The sequence below is a fragment of the Condylura cristata genome, unplaced genomic scaffold (genome assembly GCF_000260355.1).
Source record: "Condylura cristata isolate star-nosed mole 26May11 unplaced genomic scaffold, ConCri1.0 scaffold00022, whole genome shotgun sequence".
Classification (NCBI taxonomy): domain Eukaryota; kingdom Metazoa; phylum Chordata; class Mammalia; order Eulipotyphla; family Talpidae; genus Condylura; species Condylura cristata.
The window spans coordinates 476,656-499,998 of NW_004567123.1; the positions used below are offsets into that span (position 1 = coordinate 476,656).

General features: G+C 47.7%; 1 protein-coding gene across 2 annotated transcripts in view; it reads right to left on the minus strand.

Moving 5' to 3' along the window:
- Window positions 1-14,483: 14,483 nt before the first annotated feature.
- ENTPD6 (ectonucleoside triphosphate diphosphohydrolase 6 (putative)) overlaps window positions 14,484-23,343 on the minus strand; it is a 31,123-nt gene continuing 22,263 nt past the window's right edge. Inside the window, exons 8-14 of one of the 2 annotated variants that reach the window (XM_012728391.1) lie at window positions 22,859-22,938; window positions 22,104-22,168; window positions 19,819-19,920; window positions 17,943-18,080; window positions 16,438-16,494; window positions 15,873-15,985; window positions 14,484-15,733 (exon numbers count right to left, since the gene is read on the minus strand). In XM_012728391.1, coding sequence (XP_012583845.1) covers window positions 15,635-15,733; window positions 15,873-15,985; window positions 16,438-16,494; window positions 17,943-18,080; window positions 19,819-19,920; window positions 22,104-22,168; window positions 22,859-22,938 — 654 coding nt within the window. In that variant the 3' untranslated portion in view covers window positions 14,484-15,634. Of the gene's footprint in view, window positions 15,734-15,872; window positions 15,986-16,437; window positions 16,495-17,942; window positions 18,084-19,818; window positions 19,921-22,103; window positions 22,169-22,858; window positions 22,939-23,343 lie in introns of both variants that reach the window. The other variant, XM_004687125.2, reaches the window with a different exon arrangement.

The following is a 23,343-nucleotide window of genomic DNA, read 5'->3' on the forward strand; positions in this document are numbered from 1 at the left end:
CGCCTGCGCACTGTAGCGGGGAGGGCCGAACCGCGCCCCCGGGAGGGCGGGGCCGAGCCCCGGGAGGGGCGGGTCCTTCGGGGCGGGGCTCCGGGAGGCTTGTAATCCCGGGATTTGACCTGAGGCGTCGGGTTTTAGACAAAAGAAGCTGAAGTGACCTGCCCACTGCCACCCAAGAGCTGGGATTTCCCCTTTTTCGGCCAGGTCTGCACAGGAGGACTTGGGGGTCCTAGCCGATGGCTCTCATTACACTGCCTCAGTTCAGTTAGGGGAAAGAGTCCGCCTCCCAGGCTTTTAGGATTTGGGGGGCCAGTACCCCGGAGGATGCACCAAGTCGAGAGTGTCCTGCTGGAGAGCAGCTGAGGCTTGGTAAAGCTGAAGTGACCCAAAGAGTACATATTTGAAAGGCAGCCACCAGTGTGTGGTGGACCCAGTATCCTTATTTGGGGACAGGGATGACTCTGAAAATGCCCACTAAGGAAATAAAGCTCGGTTTACACTTAAAAAAATCCAGGCTGGGATGCCAAGCTCCTATGAACAAGAGACAACTCTCCCCAGGGCATGCTGTGCCCACAAGTGTCACCAGGACCCCTCCTCTGAGGGACCACCCCTTTCTTTCTGAGAACCTTTGTTCTTTAAAGCATGGGCCCTCAAATCCTTTATCCTTTAAACTGGGTCAGGGAGGACAACCCCTCACCCCCTGCAAGTTGGTTATATGGGTCACTGTGACAGAGACATGGTCCACACTTCCTCCACTCCTCCTCACATGTGAGCTTCAGATCAGGGGGTATGGACAGTCTCCCACATCTGCTTAAGGTTTTGGTTCCAAGGACCTGAGGTCAAAGGTTTACCCAGCCTTCTTTGCTGTGAGCCTGTGCTCTTGCACTTCCTGTGAAGTTCAGCTAGATAGCCCCACCTCCACCTTGTCCTTTTTTCTCAAAATGCCCCACAATTCCATCATGAGCATGTTCCTTAGTTGGGGTGACTCCGTAGATCTTATTTTGTGGGTTTGCTTCTTGTGGTTTTAGGCCTATGAGATGTAAAGGTTCCCTATACACAAAGGGTTAAAATCATCTGGAGGGGACTTCATGAAAATCCAGGTGCAGTAGATTTCCTGTTGTGATGCTTCCAAAATTCTCTTCTTACCTGGACCCCCTTCTAGCTGCAGATTTCTCAGGGAACAGCACATCCTGTATGCTCCACTTTTGCACATACACTTGCTCCAGCTCTTGACTTCACTCCTGCTTTAACTCTGCCTTCTGGATTTAAGCCCACAAGACAGAATGTCAGTTACTGATGATGGGGTTGGGAGGGTCACATTGTGCTACCCAGCTGGCTGAGGCTAAGACAGCAGCATTCTCTTGGAATGTTACCTGGCAATTCACAAGAAGAGTAGAAAGAACCCTGTTGTGCCCCTATGAAAAATTGTATCACTTTGGGACACAGATTTCAAAGAAAGCTTCAAAATACAAAAAACCAAGTTGCATAAAGATGTTTTCAACTGTGCTGTATGTTTACTTAAAATCTGGTGAAGGTTTAAGAGCTCAGATCTAGAGTGTGCTGTACCAGGGTTGAGAGAAAGCCTCACTGTGCTCAGTACCTGTACTAACTCAGTCCTCACAAACAGGTTATGTGCTAAAAGAAATGACAATTTTCATAGATTGGGAAGGTTTAAGAGATGATACAACAATGACAAATGATCATGTTGTTTAAATTTCTATTTCGCTTTCAATGTAAATGACATAACAACATATGGATACCATGTTGGAAACACAGGCTTATACCAAAACATAAGCACTAGTTATTTCTGAATAGCAAAAGTATTAAGGTAATTTACTATTTTTTGAACCTTTTCCTCTTTCTTGTTTATTCCCCCACAATCCGTCCTTCATAATTAGAATATAAGAAAAGTTGGAGTCCACAGACATATTAATGGTTGCTGACTTAAGGACGATGCAGTCTACTTACTGGAATTGACTTTCATTTCTTTCTTTGTTACTCCTGGTTAAATAAATTTAAGTCTTTTGTCCATTTGCCATAATTTTAATTCCTTTATGAAATTTTCTATGACTCCCCTACCCAAATGTAATTTTTCCACCAAGGACCCCCATTCCCCCTTCTCTATGGTGGTATTTGATACAGTCTTCAGAATGTTTGTGGTTGAAGCAGGCCCTTTCGCCTTTGTGTCTTTTCTTTTACCCCTGGCCTCTAATATCTCTGGAATGGAGAAGTGAACCCTAAGGTCATCTCAGCCGCTTTCTGCTAAATAATTCTTGGATAGCTATAAATGCTTTGAATAAAAGCAGGTTGAAAGGCTATTGATTGGGGTTACTGACTTGACACAGAACTGAGTGGATGAACCTGGAAGGACAGCAAATGCAAATGCCCTGAGGTGAATATCTACTTGGACAGTTCACAGAAGGAAAGTCCCATTCAGTGTAGGTTGCTTCCCATAGAGAGCAACTGAAGGTATCAGGAAATGCCACCAAAATGCCTTTCTGATACATGGATTTTTTTGAACTAAAGGCTATTGAGAAACAGCAGACGCAGGAAAAGCTCTAAAAACATGACACAAGTTTTTCTTTCATAAAAGAAATTTGCATTTATAAAGGATTTTTCCATTCCTTCTTCCAACTTAAGTCTGCCTGCAAAACCTTACTAAATTCTATTGTTTACCATACTTCTGGTCACCTTCCCATAACTTGCTTCCTCTCTCTACAAGCCCCAAGCCTTTGTTTTGGCTTAAGATAATCAAAAAGTCCATGTCTAATCTCATCTTTTTAAGTCACTTGAGTCAGGGTACTTCCTGTGTACATGGTGGTGCATGCGCTGACAAATTCATGTTTGCACTCTCTTGTCTTTGGCCAGTCTAATGTATAGAGCCTCAGACAGAGAACTTGAGATGTGAAGAGGAAAATATTTTATTTTACTCCCCTCCACAACCAACAGGTAGGTTCTGACTGGAGTTGGGGAGTCAGATGGAGGCATCAGGTCAGCTGTGGTGAGGAATCTCTCATCTTCAATTTTAACAACAAAATAGGATAAGGCTCTCCCTGGTGGTGCATTGGGTTAAATCACCGCACTATGAAGCTCTCTGAAGCCACTGCAGCACCAGTTTGATCCCCACCCAGAAGCTGACCCACATGGTGTGACAGACCTCTCCTGACCCACCCACGGCTCCCCTCAGCAGTGTACTTTGTCAGTCTGCTTGTTCTGCTCCCCACTCTGTGTCTGGTAAATCCTGTCACCCCCACAGCTCTGGCCTGTACCCTAGTTCTGTAAACATAAATAAATAAATCTTAAAAAGAAAGAAAGTGGGCTCAGCTCTGCCTCTTCCAGATGAAGGACTGTTCTGATGGCTCAGGCTCAGGGGTCAGGGGCACCTGCTTACTCAGGAGAAAGGTCTGAGGCACTCCAGCTGATAGGTTCCAGGTTGACTGATTCTCTATAATCTCTTTTCTTTTTTGGGAAATCATTTTCTAAAGTTCATTTATTAAAAAGTGATGGATATTGTTCCAGTTATTACAATAGTGAGCTTATTCTGTGTTATTGGAGTTAAGAAATGACCTTTAGAGCAGAACTCAGGTTACCAGAGGGAGAAGGGGGTACATGGCAATTGGTGGGGGTAGAAATTTTGGGACTTTGGTGGGGGACACGATGTGTGGCGTGTATCTAAAGAAGTGCATGTGTTGTAAGCCAGTGTGTTACTGGCAATGAAAATAAAATAACAAAATGGGTTAAGATTCTAGCTTAAACACTTTCTATTTATTCACTGTTATCTGCTGAGATTTGTTCCAGGACAAATTCCCAAAGTCAGCTTCTCCCTGGGTAACAGTCAGTTTCTCACCATGCTCAGGGTGGACCATGTTCTTGCTGGCACCTCCCCGCCTGTCTGTACTTCAGACTGCCTCAGCACCTGTTCCTCCTTCCCACAGCTGGGGTCACCTGGCTCTGACTTATGTGCTTGGGGGATGGCCCCATGCCTCTCTCAGGAGATCCCCTCTGGTGTGTCAGGCCATCTTCGGTCATGGTTCCAGTCTTGCCTTGCTGATGTCATCTCAGCCTCTGCAGCTGCTCCATCAGCAAGAGTCCTTGCAGGTTGTATAATTGCTCTGAAAACCTGGTGGTATTTCTGAAAAGTAAACCAACACTCATTTCTGACGCAGCAGTTCTACTACAAAGAAAATGCAAACAGAAATGAATGTATAAGCCAACCAAAAGGCAGGCACAAAAATGTTCCTAACAGCCTTGCTCAAACATGGCTAAAGAAACTGGTACATCCTCCCAGTCGAACATTCTGCTACCAGAAGGAATGATTCACCATGATAATGTAGCTCAGCTGTGAGGAGTGAAGCCTGCACTTGAGCAGGTCCTGCGTGAGTCATGAATGGAGACCAGCAATCCTCTAGGCATTAGACCCCAGTGGTGGTGGTGGAAGTTTGGGGAGAAGGGAAACAACTGGTGGGCCACACATTGTGTGGGTTCAGGAAAACTGTGTGGTGGGGTGGTGTGTGTGGTATAAAGGTTTGCCACGTGCACATACAGAAGCAACCTGTGTGGGGACACCTGTGGGTGTGGTCAACCCCGGGAGACGGGCTTCTACCACCTTCCTCCCTGGTTTATCCTGTTTCTTGCCACCCCTCACCCCCATATCGAATACAGCTCCCTATTTTCCTTTAGATCTGTGACTGTCTGCCTGGCACAGATCAGGTGCCAAAGACACTGAGGCCTGGGGTCCCTGACTTCTCCTCAGTACTCAAGACTTCTGTGTCAACAGTTGGTTATGCTCAGGGGAAGTCTGGGGCTCCAGCTGTTCTGCTCTCTGTGGTTTGGTTACCCCTTTATCCATCCTCAACTTTGCTTTGGGTGCTCTGGCTGGGATTCCTGTGGTAGTTTCCTCCTGGGCTTCCTGTCTCTAGGTGTTCCAGACCCATCCTACCCAAGTTGCAGACTGAACACTCCCTCCACGAAGGGCTGGGCCCATGACTGTCCCTGTAAGCCTTGATCCCAAGCAGGCAAGCCCCCTAAGCCAGGCCTAGCCATTCTTGTGGGTCCTTGAGCTGGGCCAAGGGGAACTTGAGCAGTTGAAGGTGGGAACTAATCCAGAGGGTGGGTATCTGAGGCATATGATTCCTGTGGGGGTTGGCAGAAGAGGGGGCATTCAGAGATGAGGTCACTGAGAAGGCTGGTGTGGTGCTGGGAAGATAATACCCCAGAGTGGTGGGGCTCAAGGGCTGTCATGGTTCTCAGACTGGTTCTCATCCTTCTCTGCCCTTTCAGCATTTCCCTCAGTATAAAGCAGCCCTCACACTCACCTTTTCCTGGGGTGGGATGTCCAGTCCCCAAAACCCCCACGGGCACAGTGAGGGCCCCTGGGAAGGGGCTGCTGGCCTACTCGCTTAGAGATGTGAGGCTGCCCCCTCACTTACCTTGAAAGGGGCAGCCGACTGTGCCCTCAGCCCAATGCAGCCCTAGCCTGCTTTTCTGTGGCCCTTGAGCTAGAAATACTTTTACATTTTTTTTTAAAGATTTATTTATTTATTCATACAGAACTGGGGTACAGGCCAGATATGCGGAGGGTGAGAGGATTCACCAGGAACAGAGTGGGGAGCAGAACAGGCAGATCGATGAAGTACACTGCTGAGGGGAGCAGCGGGCAGGTCAGGAGAGGTCTGCCACGCCATGTGGTCACCTCCGGGGCAGGCGGGGATCGAACTCATGTGGAAGTGGCTTTAGCTTCTCAGTGCAGTGCTTTAACCCGCTGCGCCACCAGGGAGGGACTTTTACATTTTTAAATAATTAAAAAAAAACCCAAAACAAGAATAAATTATGACATGAAAATTTACATGGAATTAAAATCTTAGTGTTCATAATCAAGCCTGAGTGGTACACAGCTCACTGGTCATGTACAATGTCTATGGCTCACACGCCACACAAGATAGGCCCCTGTGACAGAGTCTATGGGGGCGTGTGAAGCCTGCAGGGCTCACTAGTTGCATTTTACAGAAGTTTTTAAAAATTCACATCACATCAGGGAAAAACACACTAAAACCATCATGGGGTACCAGAACTCTCCAGCTAGAATGGCTAAGGGGAAAATGCCCTACAGCACTCACCGTGGGTGAGGATGTGGAACACTGCCTGTGGGAGTGGTCCAGGGTACAGCCACATGGGAAGGGGGCTGGCAGCTTCTTATGAAGTTGGACCTCCATGGTGGTGTAGCCATTACACTCATAGGCATTCATCCAGGTGAAATAAAAATGTGTGTCCGGGCCCTCCCCTGGTGGCACAGCAGGATTCAGCACCACACTAAGAAGTTAAAGCCACCTCAGCATGAATTCAATCCCCACCCTGAAGGTAATCCATATGGTGCTGCAGACCTCTCCTGACCTGCCTACTGCTCCCCTCATGTACTTTGACAGTCAACCTGTTCTGCTCCCCACTCTGTCTCTGATGAATCCTCTCACTGCCCCTATACACCTGGCCTGTACCCCAGTTCTGTATGCATAAATAAATCTTTAAAAAGAAATTGTCCACAAAGAATTTGCATGAGAATGTTCACAGAAGCCTTGTCATTAAAGCCCCACACTGAAAACCCAGGAACTATAAAGAGGAAAATGAAGGAATAAAGTGGAGGGAATGGAAAAAACAGAATCCAACTCAACAGTAAGATGAAATCCCCACTGAAACATGTATCCACACTGCTGCTGCTCACAAAAATGCTGAGCTTGCAGCCAGCCATAAAAGAACACAGACAGCAGGATTTCATTTATAAATTCCAGAACTGGCAAAGTTGTGGAAATCAGAGCAGAGGATGCCAGGGGCCAAGGCTTCAGGAGATTTTCTGATTTTCTGGAGTGACAGAATATGGAGTATAGGTTGCATGTATTTGTTAGAGTTGTGTGAACTACATAAGATCTGTGCATTTCACTACAAAAATACCTCTGCATTTTCAATAAAATGTTAAAAAAATAAGATTTTTAAGAAGAAAATGTTCTCATCAAAATCCACTAGGTCAAAAGTAAAAGTCAAGAAGAAGACAAAGTGTTAGACGGGAAGACTATATAAATCTGGGTCTCAGGAGCCAGCACCTAGTTCTTCTGAGACTGATTTTGTGCTGAGGAATTCTAGCTGAAACATGAGCCAAGTGGGAAGAATCTAGCTGAGAAGAAAGCAAAGGTGGGCTGTGGCTGCAAGTTGATTTGCTCTGCCTACCCTGACCCTCACTGGGTGATTGGGGGGAATCCTGGCCAGGTACTCTCACTGAGAAAACAGGAAGATGTTGGCCTCACAAGAAAATAGAGTTGAGAGGTTCAGTGGATTGTGTGATTGCGTGAGTGAGTGGGGGGTGGGTAGGAGAGGCATGTCCCTTTTTCCAGGCTTTCAGTTCTCCGACTTTTTTTAAGACAACCTTTCATTATTTGCCAGACAGCTGACAGGCCCTCACCAAGAGTCAAATACCTGCAGGGAAGAGCAGCCCACACCTCTCCCCCAGGGACCATCTTCTCTCAGCCCACAACTGTTACAGGGAACTATGCCAGACTGGAAAACATCTAAGGGTTGACAAAATATGGGATCATGTGATTCAGATGGGATCAAATGGTAATATGGATAAATCTGAAGGGCACTTGTCCAAGGGAAACCTGATACAAGCTGTTATCTTTCTGGAATTCCATTTTTCAATTGTTCAACTGTTTTATTGGGCTATAATTTATTTACCATAAAGTTACGCATTTCAAGTACACAATTCAATGGTTTTCCATAAATTTATGACCATTACCATAATTGTAGAACCTTCTCAACAGCCCCAAAACCATACCCAATTGCAAGCCAAGTTGCAATTACTCCTAATTCTCTCCCTGCCCTCCCCGCCCCCCATCCTTGAGCCAATCTGCTTGCTGTTTCCATGAAGCTGCCTACTCTGGACATTTCATAAAAATGGAGTCATGCAACATGATTTTTTTTTTGTATCTAGCTTTCAATTAGCCTAATGATTTCAAGGGTCACTGATACTGTAGCATGTATAAGTACCCTTCTCTTTTACTGCAAAATAATATTCCAATGTGTGGAGTCATTAAAAAGAATGACTTTGAAATCTTTCTATCCCCAGAAAGCTGAACACCTGGCTTACATTTCCATTTCTCCATGTTGCTTTAGAACAAGTCCTTGCAGGCCTCCAAGAGTTAGCATTTTATTTGTATATTTATTTGATTTTCAATTATCTTCCTGAGGGAAACAGTCATGTTTACTGAGCAGCCTGCACCTTGAAGGGTATGTTTCCAGCCATCCCACTGCCCCCTGTTAACACCAGAAAAGTGGCTCTGGTGTCCTTCTGACCTTTAGAGAGGTGCTTGAGCCAAGATGCCTTTTAAGGGGATGGCTGCTTCTGAGCTATGTAAATAATGAGCAGACCAGAAGATTTACAAGGCTGCACTCAAGCTTTTAAATGGAAACCTTTACTCAACAATCAATAATGTGGAAAAGTAAGAATTGGAGGCAGTTAGGCCTGAGCTATTTCTCTTGACTGTATGGCTATTTTTCAAAATATCACAAAGCTCATTTTTACTGATTTTTTTCCCCTAGCAACATTTGCTTTTTATAAACAACTGCACACAGACCTGATGTGATCAGCTGCAGACACTTTCACCTTGAGGAGGTAATGTCAAGCAGTCCAGTGTGGAGCCACTTCTGAGCCACTGGGTAGTACACATACACAACTCAGTGATAGAGGGTAGAGCTTTCCAGACTCTACCCTGAGCAGGGGCTGATTGGAAAAAAAAAGGGTGGGGCTGGTACTTCGACAATTGAACTGCTGGTAAAGAGGGGCATCTGTGGGGAAGTCACCAGTTTGCTCATGTCCCCATGACTTTGCTTCATAGTGGACCCCAGTCTCCTCTCAGTGGACAGATGGGATCTGACTAAATGCTGGCCAATAATGTCTCAGTATCCCTTTCTTCAATGACGTCTATCTTTCCCTCCCTCTCTGCTCTCCCCCCTTCAGTTTTTTCCTCATTCCTTGTGTAAATAAATCTGTTGTTGTTTCTTCCCATGCATTTGCTTCTGAGTCATATCCTGCAGTTGTAAACCCCCTGGTGAGAACCCACCAACTCAGTTACTTGTGTTCTCCTGGGTTGGTTCCATTTCAGTGTGGCTTACTCATTTGGGGGCTTGGAAGTCTTCAGACCTGGGCCTGAATGGTGACTTTTATCTCCTCACCCACTGACATTTGGCTCCTTCAGTCCCAGTTCTCTGTTGTATGATGGGTGGATGAACAGTTAACACTGAAAGAGGAACAATGAGGTGAAACCTCTGAGCCAGTGGGTAATGCTCATAGCCAGCTGGGTGGTAGATGGTAGAGTCTGGAAGTGGGGGCTGATGGGAAATAGGGAGGAGCTGGCAGCTAAACTACTGGTAAGGAGGGGTCCCTGTGGAGAGGCCACCAACTTGCTGCATATGGCTTTGGCTTGCACCTGGATCTCCACTAGGGATGCTCCTGGGGTAGGGCAGATGGCAGCCAGCCAGTACCAGCCAGTGAATACTCCCACTCACTCTCTCTTTTCTTCCCCCCATGTAAATAAATTCTGTTGCTGTTACTCCATACTATGTGGAAACAATTGGTGTTGTGTCTGCAGTTACAAGCTTGTAGGTGAGGATCCACCAATTGATTATCCCCTCTGGACTTGTTTGGTTTCAGTACCCACACCATGAGTGGCTGTGATGATTCAATTATTGGCTATGAAAAAACCAGCAGGTTCTATGTGGGTCTGCTAGTCCTAAGCGGTCTATACAGCCTTCATTTTATTACCTACAGTTTTGTATTCCTAAAGCAAGGTCAGAACTGCCGGTCATAGGAGCCTAACCCTACAAGGTGATTTTCACATCAATTAAGAGCATTCCTAAAAATCTTTGTCACTCCTGAGTAAATATTTTATAAAAATCTACTTTAAGCTTACCGGGCTCTGACTTAACTGTTTTTTGGAAACATTATATCCAACTCATGGAATCCCACTTAACCTCTTTCTGAACTGTTGCCTTTTTAAAAAGGTGACTTAGGGTCCTCCCTGGTGGCGCAGTGCGTTAAAGCACAGCACTAAGAAGCTAAAGCCACTTCAGCATGAGTTCAATCCCCACCTCAGAGGTGATCCACATGGAGGGAAAGACCTCTCCGGACCTGCCCACTGCTCTCCTCAGCAGTGTTGATCTGCCTGTTCTGCTCCCCACTCTGTCTCTGGTGAAACCTCTCACTGTCCCTCCACCTCTGGCCTGTACCCCAATTCTGTATGCATAAATAAATCTTACAAAAAAAAAAGTGACCTAAACCAAGCCTCAAGTCACTTGCTCACTGACAAAGCAAAACAACAATTAACATTTCTCAACAACCACCTTCATGCCTCTTGTTTAGATAGTTGGGACCCTAAAATCTCTCTCGTTATTTATTTTTAAACATACCCTCTTCTACAGGACTTATTGGACAATTAACCTAACCTTTTTGCATTATTGAATGGCTCTTTCTCTCTTCCCAGCCTAAAAATTGTCTATCCACTTATTTTTTCTCAAAGATGTTCTTTGATACAAAAAGCTTGTTTTTGTTGTCAGTCATTATCCAGCTATAATCCTGGTTAACACATGATTAACTTTAGATAGTGAGCCTGGTAGACTGGAATCCAGACCCACTTTTCCTTCAGGTGTTAATCTGTGCAACACTCAAGCCAAAGACCCTTCGTTGGTCACTCATCTTGTCTCCATGTTACAATAGATAGCTTTTCAGGATTGCTGTGTGCCATGGCTCAGCCCAACTGCAAATGTTCTTCTCATGTTATTCGTTATCTTTACTTGCAGTCCTTCCCAAATTAAAACTCACCTTGGCCTGACTTATACCTCTAAATCTATTAACACAGGACTCTCCACATAGGAAACAGAATGGCTCCTCACCCAATCAGAGCAATTTCAAATAATCCGATTACGTCGGATTATTCTTTTATTTAAACCTTCCTCCCTGCACCCCCATGAACACGTTCAATCCCTACAGCTTCTCCCTATTTATTCCTTCAGTATTGTTGTTAATGCTCTCATTTCCCAGGCTCTTACTATGTACGTAGATGGTTCCTCTGTTACTGGTGTGGAGTGATGGTCTGGCGCACAGACTTGGATGCCTCTTGGCAAACTGCCTACACTGCACCTTTTCTTTGGCCCAACGTGCTGAACTGGCTGCTGTTATTCTGGCACTTTCCTCATGTCCTTCACAATCACTTAATATCATCTCTGACTTGTTATACGATACCTCCTTGAAACAAGACCTCCCCTAGGCCCTATTTAACATTTACATTGATGAAGCCCTATTATGGGCTTTTATTTCTTTACAGATTTTACTTCATTAACTTACATACTCATCCCATTTTTATCACTCACATTCCTAGTCATTCCAGTCTACCAGGCTCACTATCTAAAGGCAATGCATCACTGTCACTGCCCTTAGGGTATTTAACATATTTGCAGATCCTATAACTTGCCCATTCCTTCTTTCATCAAGGAGTCTAGCAAAAACATCTTAACATTCCCCTCACGTAGGCACCATATGTTATTTGAGCTTGGGCTGTCAATGCTCCAGACCCACTTTTCCTTCAGGTGTTAATCTGTGCAGCACTCAAGCCAAAGACCCTTCGTTGGTCACTCATCTTGTCTCCATGTTACAATAGATAGCTTTTCAGGATTGCTGTGTGCCATGGCTCAGCCCAACTGCAAATGTTCTTCTCATGTTATTCGTTATCTTTACTTGCAGTCCTTCCCAAATTAAAACTCACCGTGACCTGACTTATACCTCTAAATATCTTAAAACCTTTCTATCTCTCTGGGGGTAGTCAACACACTACTGGTATTCCTTATAACCCCAAGGTCAAGCTATTGTAGAATGTGCTACAGATTCCTTAAACTTTTCTTAACAAAACAAAGGGATTTGGGAATGCTCCTCCCCTCATACTCATACTCAGCTTTTTAAAGCTCTATTCACATTAAATCATTTACAGCAGAGAGGCACAGATAGAGGCACAGAATGGAACCTAGTCACACCAGTTGCACTTCATTTCTCAGAAAATGACCATCAACCTTCAGTTTTATACAACCAACTACCTGATCCTAAGTGGCTAGGCCCGGCTCCCTTATTCTCATGGGGAAGAGGGTATGCAGTGATTTCTGCTGTGCTAGACCTTACCATGAGGCAGCACAACCCCATGGTCAATCATCTCAAGGATGCAGATCCAGAGACTGACCTCTCCATCAACTGAGAACCACTCTTTGATGGGGAGCACAAAAAATCCCTATTCTCCGGTCCTAACATGGGGAGACTTCAAACGCTTCGCAACATCAGTAGAGACTCTAGTGGCTCAACAGGGAGTAACTGTCACATCAACTAACTTCTTTCATATCCTTTCTCTCAGCTAATAGCAACATGGTAGTTTTATTTCTTTTAATCTTGTTACCCTCTTCACAAGCCCATGTTATGAATCCCCTAGCCTTTCAAATCATAGGGTGGAACAAACTATGGGCACCACCCATGGGCACCAATGTTTCCTCTACTCTAGGTGGAGTCTGAAATGGTTCTAAAAATCAAATCCATCCTGAAACTGTGATTTATTGTGTCCAAAAGTATCCCAAATCAGGTGCTGCTAATTCTTAAAGTAATGTAAAAACTAAAATCACACACACACACAAAATCAACTTGCTAACTTTTAAAATTATCTCAGTGAGGAAGCCTTTCTAATTATCACAAAATTTGTTAATAAAAAATTATATTAAAAATGTCAATTAAATACATAAAAATGTGCATTAATAAAACCACCATAAAGTCAAAAAGCAATAATAAAATAAGGCAATTTGCAACTCATTACAATGACTAATTTTCTTAAAATATAAAAATCTAGTATCAGCAAGATGACAACAATCTTGTAGACAGATTGGCAAGGGATATGAACAGATATTTCACAGAAGAGGAAGCACTCTCAGACTTACAAGATGAATTAGGTCATAGTGCATGGGGAACTACCAGCTACCACCTGTCACTGGTAGAGGAAATCCTGGGATCACAGCTGTGCTGGGAGGCTGTGGAGTTAAGGGAAATCTAGCAGCAAGGAGACAATTTAAAGTGGTCCAGCAACATCAGGGTGCTTCACACACACAGGTGTGGGTTTGGGAACTTGATGCCTTGGGTTCTGTCATCCAGTCTTGGGAATGGCACAAGGACCCCAGGACAGGCAACCTGGAGCCATCACAGGTGGCTGTTCTGAGAATAGGCATGCGTAGACTTGCAGGCAGCAGTGGTGTGGGGGTGCAAGAACCGAGTTCCTAGGTGCACATCCTCTTTGAGGTGGGGCACGCACATGGGAGCTACAATGTTTTCAAGGGATTTTGAGTTTGCATCTTTTACAGTGTGTTGGGATATGCAATTGCAGTTATTTCTTTTTCCAAACAAGAAACTAATCTATTGTTTGAGTAAAATGACTTGTGTATTTTGCTGGCCTCCAAGATATTCCATGACTTATTTGGTGACATTCTGGGAAACTTCCAGTTGTTTACACTTCCTTCAATGTGAGATCACTAACCTATAAAGGGAATGAATCAATTTTTGCTTCTACCCTCATGCATCTTTGATTCCTTGCCTCCGGAGTTCTTCAAATATTTAAATGATTAGATGTTATAGAAGGACAAGGATTCGGGGAGGCCCAGATGAGGCAGGGGTGGGCAGGTATGTCGGGGAGAAGCCAGGTTTTCATGTCCTTGCCCAGGCTTTAGTTCTCAGGTGCTTTTTATTTGGGGGAAGTGTTTTTCCTTTGACTTTTCCTACTCATGTGACACACTGACCTCCAGACCTCTGCCCCAGGGTGAAGTTTTTAGAGAAACCTCTCGGGGGAGGAGAGCAGAATCTGAGTGGCTGCATCCTGGATGTCTCCTCCAGTCCTCTGGAGATTGGGACACTCTGAGAAGGACAGTCCCTGAGTGTCCTGTGGTCATAGGGCTTCTCCAGGATCAAGAGGACTTCCATTGGCTCCTTCTGCTCCTCTGCCTCTGGGGAAGAGGCAGGGAGCCCTGCCCCCTCCTTTTCTGTACCACCCTCTTTCCTGCACATGGGCCACCAGGAGGAGGGTCCTGTGAAGGCCCCAGAGCAAGGGCTAGACCCTAAGCTCCCTTTGGTCAGGCCCTCTGATGGTTTGGGGGTTGCAGGCGCTGTGTGTTGAGGACAGGGCTTGCCCAGACTTTGCAGGGCATATGGCCCTTCCAACTGTCCCAGGTTAAAGTCAGAGCTTCTTGGCAGGTGAATACTATAACCTGGGGCTAGTGCTTGCTTGAGAACACCACTCGAGAAAGGCAGTGCCCAGGCCTTACTGGCACATGGCTGGGTCATGGTCACAGGGAGGAGGGATCTCCCTCTCCCCGAGGATCTCTGCTCTGACAGAGAGCTGGAAAACGAAGGTCCCCTGTCAGAGCACTGGGTCGGCACAGGGCCAATTGTTGCTAAGAGACATCAGGAGGACCTGACAGTGGCCTCATGTATCCTTTTGATGTTGCCAGTGATACACACGAACACGACTTAGTTGCACCAGCACCTGTCAACCCTCTCCTGTTGAGTTGGTTCCCGAGGTGCAGTGGGGTGGACATATGTCACTTTCTCACACAGAAATAAGAGACACTGAAGCCTCATAAACCCTTTATTTTGAGAGGAACACATGAGGCTTAGCTTATTCTGTGTACTGTACATTCACTGCAGAGATGCCTGTGGGCTGGACCCACGTCTGAACAAATGGTCCATGACTCAGCCTGCAGATGCAGGATGAGGCTCCATGTCCTGTGGAGCTGCTGGTGGGTCAGCTGTGACCCCAGGTGCCGGAGGCTGGTTCTGGGACTGCAGCTCCAGTTGACCCCAAGGGTTATGTCTTCTCACACTGCTGACTGCGAACGGCTCAGGATAGCGATACATTCACTGGGGCTCAGAACGTGGCTGCTACACAAGCACTCAGCACCACACAACAGACGTCACTCATACAGCACAGTCACAAATAGTTTACAGCAGTTCACACACAGTTGTTCTCTGGGGACTGATGCAGACCGTGGATGACTTCCCGTGTCCATACCCAAGGAGGAGACAAACATTTAAAAACAGAGTTCACAGCCTTCCAGTGACACACTGTCCCCGAGGCTCCCAGAGAACTGGGGCCGCAGTTCTCACCTGGCTCACCCTCAGAACTGCCAGGACAGCTGTACAACCACCACGCTGATTGTGGGGAAAAGGGAGAAGTCTGCACTTGGTGGGGGAAACACACAGGGGCAGGGAGACAGAAAGATCCTGTCATGGGCTGCACATCACAGCTGCTCAACGTGCAGGAAGGGGGTGGTGTGTTGCCCCAGCCTCCGTGTGTGCCCTTTGTCCTGCCTGGGGTCCTGCCCACCTGGGGCCAAGGCGGGCAGGAGAAGGCATCGGGCTGCACTGGCTTCTAGCCCTCTGCCAGTCCAGGGGCAGGTCTGCAAGGCCACAGGGGAGAGGGTCCGGGCCTATGGCCTCCTCCCTCCATGTCAAGGGCTCCTAAGAGGGCCTGTTCTCATGGAGACAGACTGTTTCTGTGAGGATGACTGGGAAGCTTGGCCACTATGAAGCTTGACTCTTCTGTCTGTTCAGGGAATCGATGTAATGAAAAATGGCCCCCAGAGCCCAGCTGGTCTCAACATTGTCGATTTTTCGAGTCAGCTAGAAAAGACAAAGGGAGGGACAGCGGGGACTACTTTGAATGCTGCAAGGTGCTCAGGAGGCCAGAAGCAGTGTCCTGGTCTCTATGCCATACAGGGTATGGGGGAGGGGGTCAAGGCCCCAATAGGCGAGTCCTTACCCTCAGCACTTTGTTCTCAGGAAAGCCAAATTCTCGGAGCAGCAAGCTGATGTAGGTGAGATCCATGCACACGAAAGGGTTGCTGTGTGGCTGGGTCTCTGCTGTCCGGCACACTGTGGGGGGACATTCCCAATGAGGATCCGGGTGGTTCACTCCCGGGGGGTGAGGGTGGGCAGAGTGCAGACTGACTCCACCTATACCAGGCTCTGTGGGCCTTGCCCTTTTAGTGTCATCTCCCACGAAATACACCCAGGCCCACTGCAGACTGTACCTCTGGCTGCTAGAACCAAGAGGACTGGTGCACCTGGCCTGCTGTCAAGGGTGGAGGCCCACATCTCTGCGGTCAGGATCCTGGGCACTTCTCCCAGCAAGGACCTGAGCTTTCTGCCCAAGCACTTTTTCCTACTGAAGAGTCACAGACACCAGTGTCCATAGGATAAGACCAGGGTGGCAATAAAGTTAAAAAAAAAAAAAAGCCATTTGGGGAGGGGGTCAGGAGGGAAGCCTTCTGGAAGAAATACAGTGTCCTGGTCTTTCTCACCTTGCCAACACAGCCACCACTCACCGTACTTGGCAGCAATCTCAAAGTCTCCGACGACAAGGCTGCCTCCCTTCTCTGCATCTGGAGAACAGAAGCCAAGAACTCAGGCTGTAGGAGGACTGATGCCCCCCGCTGGCCCCTGGGGAGCCTGAGAGGGGCATAGGCTGTGTGTCTGGAGAGGCTACCACCTGGCTGTCACAGGCCAGTGTGTCCCCTGCTTATGAGTTCTGCGAGTTGGCTTGGGGTGGGCAAGTGTTTCCTGCAGGCCCATGTGGCAGTGGGGGGGGGGGTTCAGCAGTGTCAGCGGCCTTATAGAGGAAGCTAACTAGGATCCCCCAATCCCAGAGTGAGCACACTTTTATGGCAAACAAATAAAGGCAGAGAAAGAAAAACAAATTAAAACTTTCCTGAAGTTGTGAGCCCTGAACTCAGCAAGTTTTGGGACACCCCAAATAATGTGGCCTCTGAGTCATTCCAGGGGAGGGAGGCATGAAGTACTAGGTTCCCTGACTCTCAAGGATAGTGACTGGTTTTATCAACATACCTCAAAAGCTCGCTATTTAACAGAAGGTCCCCAAGGTGTCCCATAGACTTATGGCTGGTATGAGGTGGCTACTCAGTGTATTGAGAAAAAGGGTATCTCCTAACTTTTTTGAGAATTTGGGGGTGTGTCATGCTAAGGTGGATTCCATTGCTGAAAACAGAACCAAGCCTTCCTTCCAGTTACCTGTGACCCCAACAGGGAGCTAGCATCCTCAGCCCAGCATCCTGCGTCACCCCAGGATGATGTTAAACATCCGGGGAAAGGCAGCCTGAGACAAAATGAGGGACCCTGCATTGCCCAGAGGGTCCTGGGCAGGAGCCAGCCTGAAAGGGCAGAACAGCAGGTGCCCAGGCCAACTGGAGGTACGGGGGACTCAGGCACGGAGGTGTCCATAACCACATGGTCAGATCACACAAGGACATGCTTTTCTAGATCTGGGGAGCTAGCAGAGACCTTCTAAGCCTGGCAGGCTAACCAGCAGGGGCACCCAGGTAACTTGCTTTGTGCCACAGGAAAGTGGGCCTCAGGGGGTTGGGGGGAGAAGTCCCCGCCCATTCAGACCACCCCTCTGTGTCTGCCTTCATATTGGCCAGGTCAGTGGTAGCTCAGCAAGAGAGAAACTGCGGGAGGTGCCTGGGTTCCAGGAAGCCAGAGATTGACACCCCTTGCTTCTCCATCTCCTTAATGTTACATTAAAATAATCCTGGCCACAGCCCACAGAAAAGACTTCACAACTGTCTCAGGCATCTGAATACCCCATTGGCCGTGCAAACTCTTCATGTCTCTGCTCTGAGTGTGCCTGAAAACTCCTGGGGGTTTTCTGAGTGTGCCTGAAAACTGTGGTGTGGAGGAGTTAGCAGTGACACACACTGCTGAGGGTCTGGGCAGTGTCTGATACCTCCTCATGCCCTGCTGCGGCCCCTTTGCCCGGAAGGGTCAGGGACTCAAACCAAGGTCCCTTGAAGCCAAACAGAACCTTCCTTACCTATCAGGCCAACAGTTGCTGCCAGGTCATAATAGTAGGAAAAAGCATAAAAATCCACATCCTTCACTTCTGCGGTTCTGTGCACTTTACTTTGGAGGACTGCTGACACTCTGTTAGCACACAGCTCGTGCAGATTCACTGCTGCCAGAGAGAGAGCATAGAGCCAGTGTTAGCAGGCTTGGGGTGCCTGTGCCCCGTCCCTGGGGACCTTTTCCAGCGATGTCCTTGCTTCCCTGCACTTCCCCATGTGTCAGACCAGTCTTGTCTCCTCTCTTGCTCTTTAAAAGCAGCAGTTGCTTCAGGTATTTGTATCTGCTGCTCCTTCTCATCTGCTACCTTAGGCCCACATGGCTCATTCCCCATTTCTTCATGTCTTGGTTCAAATATTGAAGGAGGACGTTAGGAAAGGGGTGCCCCATGCCCCAGGTCCATTTATCCGTTTGAGGAACACCACCCTCCCACAACCTGGCCTAACTCATTAAAAATGGAATGTCCAGAACACTATAGCAACAGACTTAAGCTGTTTTGGAAAGGCAGGCTGGGTAAAGTGGAAAATTCAGTGGCCTCGGTAAACTAGGTGAACCCCAAAGGCCCAGCCAATCAGCAAGGGACAACATGTGGAGGCACCCAATGGCCAACCCCTGTCTCTGCCTACATAAACACCTGCTTCTTGTCACCTGAGTAGCCCCACATTCGAGATCCCTCTCTGCTCGGAGAGCTTTCCTGTTCTTCCTCTTATCAACACATTTCTGGCTTTTCTGTACCTTTGGTATCCATGTTGAAGTCTTTCCTTGATAAAGGCTCAAACTGAGAAAGAGCCTGCCTGGGGTCCTCACACTCCAGGCCTGCTCCTCCAAAACCCTGATTAAATATCACCAAGGTACTACAATTACCTCTTTTTCCACTTTTTTTTTTATCCTCAAAGCACTCTCTCCTTCATTTCACTGCACAACTCCACCCACTGCAGTGTCAGTTCCATTCAGGGAAGGACTGTGTCTGCCCTGTGCCTGCTCTGTGGCCAGCACTGGGCAGGACCTGCCACACGGCATGTCATAGTGTTTGACTGAATCAGAATCACTATGCCATAACTGCATGGCAAGAAACACATCTGCCTTTGTTCCTGGTTCTGGATACAGAGCTTTTAATACTCTTGTGATCCTGAGTGACGAGGGTGAGAAGAGTCTTCCGTTATTCATAACAACCTCTCAAGCATCTCTGAGTTTGTGTTAATGATGTGACTTTTGGTGGGTTCTTGAAGCTTCAGGATAGAGGCTCTTTGTCAGCTACCAATCATGTGATTGGAGGAATTCTCAGTTCCACCTCTACCCTCCTGGGTGGGGAAGGTGTAGGGGAGTGAGCCAACCACCAATGGCCAAAGCTACAAAGACTGCAAGGGGCCAGGCTGGCAAGACCCATCACAGCCAAGAGGCCCTTCCAGCTTCTCCCCTTCTGTCCTGGCCGCAGCCCGAGGGAAGCCCACTGTGCAGGAGAGGCTCCCTCGCTATATCAGAGATGGGTTTTGGCTTACTGGACAGTCTGGATTTGGCCATTCGTCTCAGAGCTGTGGGATGTTCAAGTCCTCCCTCATTAGCACTTGTCAGAAAATTCAGCCAAATGTATTCTTACAAAGAATTTGGACAATGGACAAAGGGGCCTTGTGCAAAGACCCTGCGGGAGTTGGCAGTTCCCAGCGCATTCTGGCAAGGGCTCCCAAGAGCCCTGACAAAGTGCCCAGAGCTGTTCCCACTTCCACTTTGTGTGCCTGTCTGGGAAAGAGGTCTGGCCATAGTCTCCCTGCTTCTCAGAGGCATCCGGAAGGTATGGGGGGGGGGCATGCTGCCATATGAGCCACCAGCAAATAATAAATCCACCATACCTGCTTTCTGTCCTGAAATTCTGTATGTTATTTCAGCATGCTCCCACTCTCCTCTGTAGCTGGGAGACAAACAAGGGCTGACCAATTCCTTTCCATTCTTTGCTGAAGTCAAAAGATTAAAAAGAAAAGAAAGGCATGTTACCACTGGAGGATTATGGCATGCACGTAGCTGAGACACGGGCTCTGCTGAGCAGGTGTGTAGCTCAGAGGGTACTTCAGGGGAGTCATGGAGGCATCGGAGGCTCAAGGCAACAGGCTTTTTTTTTTTTTTTTTTTTTTTGCCACATGAGACCTAACTGGTGGAAGTGTTTCGTGTCAGCCAGGGGGACAAAGCTTTTCTGTATCACAGATGCTGCAGCAAGACCTTCTCTACTCTGGAAACATGGCCACTCTCACCTCTTGTACTGAGGAGCTTCAGGGTTCTAGGAACTGGCCTGAGCATTTTTCAGTCAACTGTCACAATGATCCCAAGAGTGGGGGAGCCAGCATCACCTGATTTTATAAATGGCTGAGGCTGCAGAGTAACCTGGTAAGTCCCGGTCACCAGGTACACTAGCCATGAATCCATGTGGCTCGAAAACAGCACGGGTGGGCCCCAGAGTAGCAGATGAATCCTGCTGGTAGGCTGTGAGGCTGGTGCCACAATGCCACCTTGAGTAGGCATGTTGTTCTCCCACAAGAAGTCCCCTGCCCTGTCCTTGATTCTGGCCTGGACCTGCTTTCACCAATGGATGAGCAGGCCAGTGGGTCATGGCTCCAGGCAGTGCTTCTTCCCCTGAGCTGCCAGGGACAAATGCAGGCTCCTCTGTGGGAAGAGTGGCCATGGGGAGAAGTGCTGAGGCACCCCAACCAATAGCACATACTGGACCCCAGTGGCCCCAATAGAGGTGCCATCCCACTGAGGGCAGTGGAATCATGAACCCAAATAGTAAAAGGACTTGCTGTCTGCTCTTCTTACTCACTCAGTCTTGGGGGCAAACTGCTGTGCAAAGGTAACACAATGGGAGAAGTCCTCTGGGGCAGGGGTGCGCCACTCACTCCCCTCTTGGTTAGTGGCATGCCTCCTGGCCCCCAAGTCCCAATTAGGTACTCTGTATGACCTGAGAAGGTCAGCAGTCCTCCCTACTGGGGCTGGAGGAGGACTGGGGAGCTGATGGGACCCTGAGGTTAGCTCTGGAGGGCAAACACAGGAGCCTGCCTTCTTTTTGTTAGCTAAAAAGGTGTTTTGTTGCCCCAGTAAGGGCTGCATGGGTCCTGAGCCATGAATGTGTTTTTGGTTTGCATGGAGGGAATATTGTAATGAGGTTAAAGTGAATTTGAAAGAAATGAATGAAACAGGATGTATGTGGAGAATTTAAAGTTTCAGCTCAACATTCTACCCTGCTTAAAGGGCCTTTGGAAGAGGCAGGTGGAACCCTGGGCTGGCAGAAGTGGGAAGGGTGCAGGACACTGAGGGGAAGGCCTCAAGAAGAGTGAGGTGGAGAAGGTAGGTGGCTCACACACACACCTATGTCAGAGGCACAACTTAAGGCCTTGGGCTGCCCCACCCCCAAACCACACTGATGCTACCAGGAAAGACAGGCTAATGCCATCCTTGGAACAGTGTTACCCACTTCAGAATTGGGACGAGGCCATCTCTAAGATCTCTGGGTTCTTGATACTACAGGCCAATGCCAGGCTTCGCAGCCAGTCCACCAGGAAGTAACAGAGGAGGCTCAGAACTAAATGTGCCGGTAATAACCTAACTAGACATAGGCTTCATTTCTATCCAATTCCACTCTGGAGGAAGGACCAAGCCCATGTTTCTATTTCCTTCAGAAAGTAAGAGAAGACAGGGAAGTTTTCACCAGATTAGACTGAGAAAAGCTCCCCCAGCCCCACAGCAATAGCCCCAGAACCACCTCCTTGTGTTCCCGCCAGACTGTCCTGAAGAGTTGGGTTCTCTCTTCAAATCCTTAAAAACAAGTTGACTCCAAATGTAGCTGATGATTGCAGTCTTGGGTTCCTAAAATTGCCCAGCTTCAGGTTTCAGAAGTGACTTCAGTAGAACCTTTTTCTTATTAAAAAAATTGCCCAAGACACAGGTAAAACACATCCTCCATCCCCATCAGGGCGCCCCAACAAGGTCAGGGGCACCCCTTCCACACACAACAGCAGTGGGCCAGTGAGGCGCCATGACAGAGGAGGGGGCGAGCATCCCTCCCCCAGGATGGAGCACCCACTCTCCTGGAAGCCTCCTCACATCTGCTAAGCAAGGAGGGCGCTCAACCCCACATTCCACTCACCAGGCTTCCCCTCCACGCCACCTAGAATTGCCAGCCGAGCTGACATCAACCCGAGTCCCAGGTAGCTGTGGAAAGAAAACACTGGGTGTGGGACTGGCCAGCCAGAGAAAGTCCTGGGTGTGTCCTCAACAATGCTGCCAGCACATTCATCTGGCCTGCATATGAAACAAGTGGGGAAGGGGGACACCTGGGGCAGGGCAGTTAGCAGGCTTTGTTTTTCTACTTCTCTTAGAAGTCTTTCTTTGTGGAGTTGAGGGCACTTAGCTAGTCAATTCAAACAAGGCCTATTCCTTGATAGTGGCTCATTTAGGGGCTATGGATGCCACAGCACAGGAAACAGAGAACCCTCATTCTTATGGAATGGCCTATGGAAAGAATCTACTGAACTCGCCATACAGCAAATGGATGGGTGGCCCAGGAAATTATTACGCAATTTTCCATATTATTGGAAACCTCATCCAAAGTAGAGCAGAATAAGCACAATGAGTAAATTAAAAAGTGGAGGAAGGAGGAAAAGGCAGGAAGGAGAGTGGGTAGGAGGAGGATGCAGATGGTAGGCAGAGTGGGAGAAGAAGGGAGGAGAGGAAAAGGATGGTGGGGGAGGAGGAGGTTACTCCAAGTGGGTCTACGGCAGGGGTCCTGGCATCTGTAAGGAATGCCTTGTCTCTGTCACCTCACAAGGCAGGAAACAGAGGCAAGGGGGAGGCTGTGTCATGCGAGCTGAGGTCTCCCCACACTCACTCCCACCAACAAACCTGTAGGAATAGAGCTTGTAGGTCCTGTTAAACATCTGGAGTGATGTCAGGTAGCCGGGTGGGGAGGTCTGAAGGGTGCCCTGGGGAAGAATAGGCGGTTAATACCTTTCCTGCTGACTTCTAGAAAATTGCTCTTCACTTGCTCTTCATTTGAAAGCAGCGCTGTATTCACAGGTGTATTCAGTCAATCTAGCTTTTCACTAAGTTCCATGCTGTGAAAGAGCATGGAACAAGCAATGAAAAACACTCATCCTGAATATAAACTGTTTTTCTCCTCGTGAGCAACATTAACCCACTTTGACAAATACATCCCCCCAAATTTAAGTGGTCTTTCACTGAAAACTGAAAATATTAATAATAAGTGGTGAGTGAGGAAGGAACTGTTTCTAAAGCAGCAGATACTACTGTGTTTGTTGGAAATATGTTCATCTCCTTGAGTAAATGTCCTGAGGTTGGTTGGTTATTTATTTATATTTATATATATA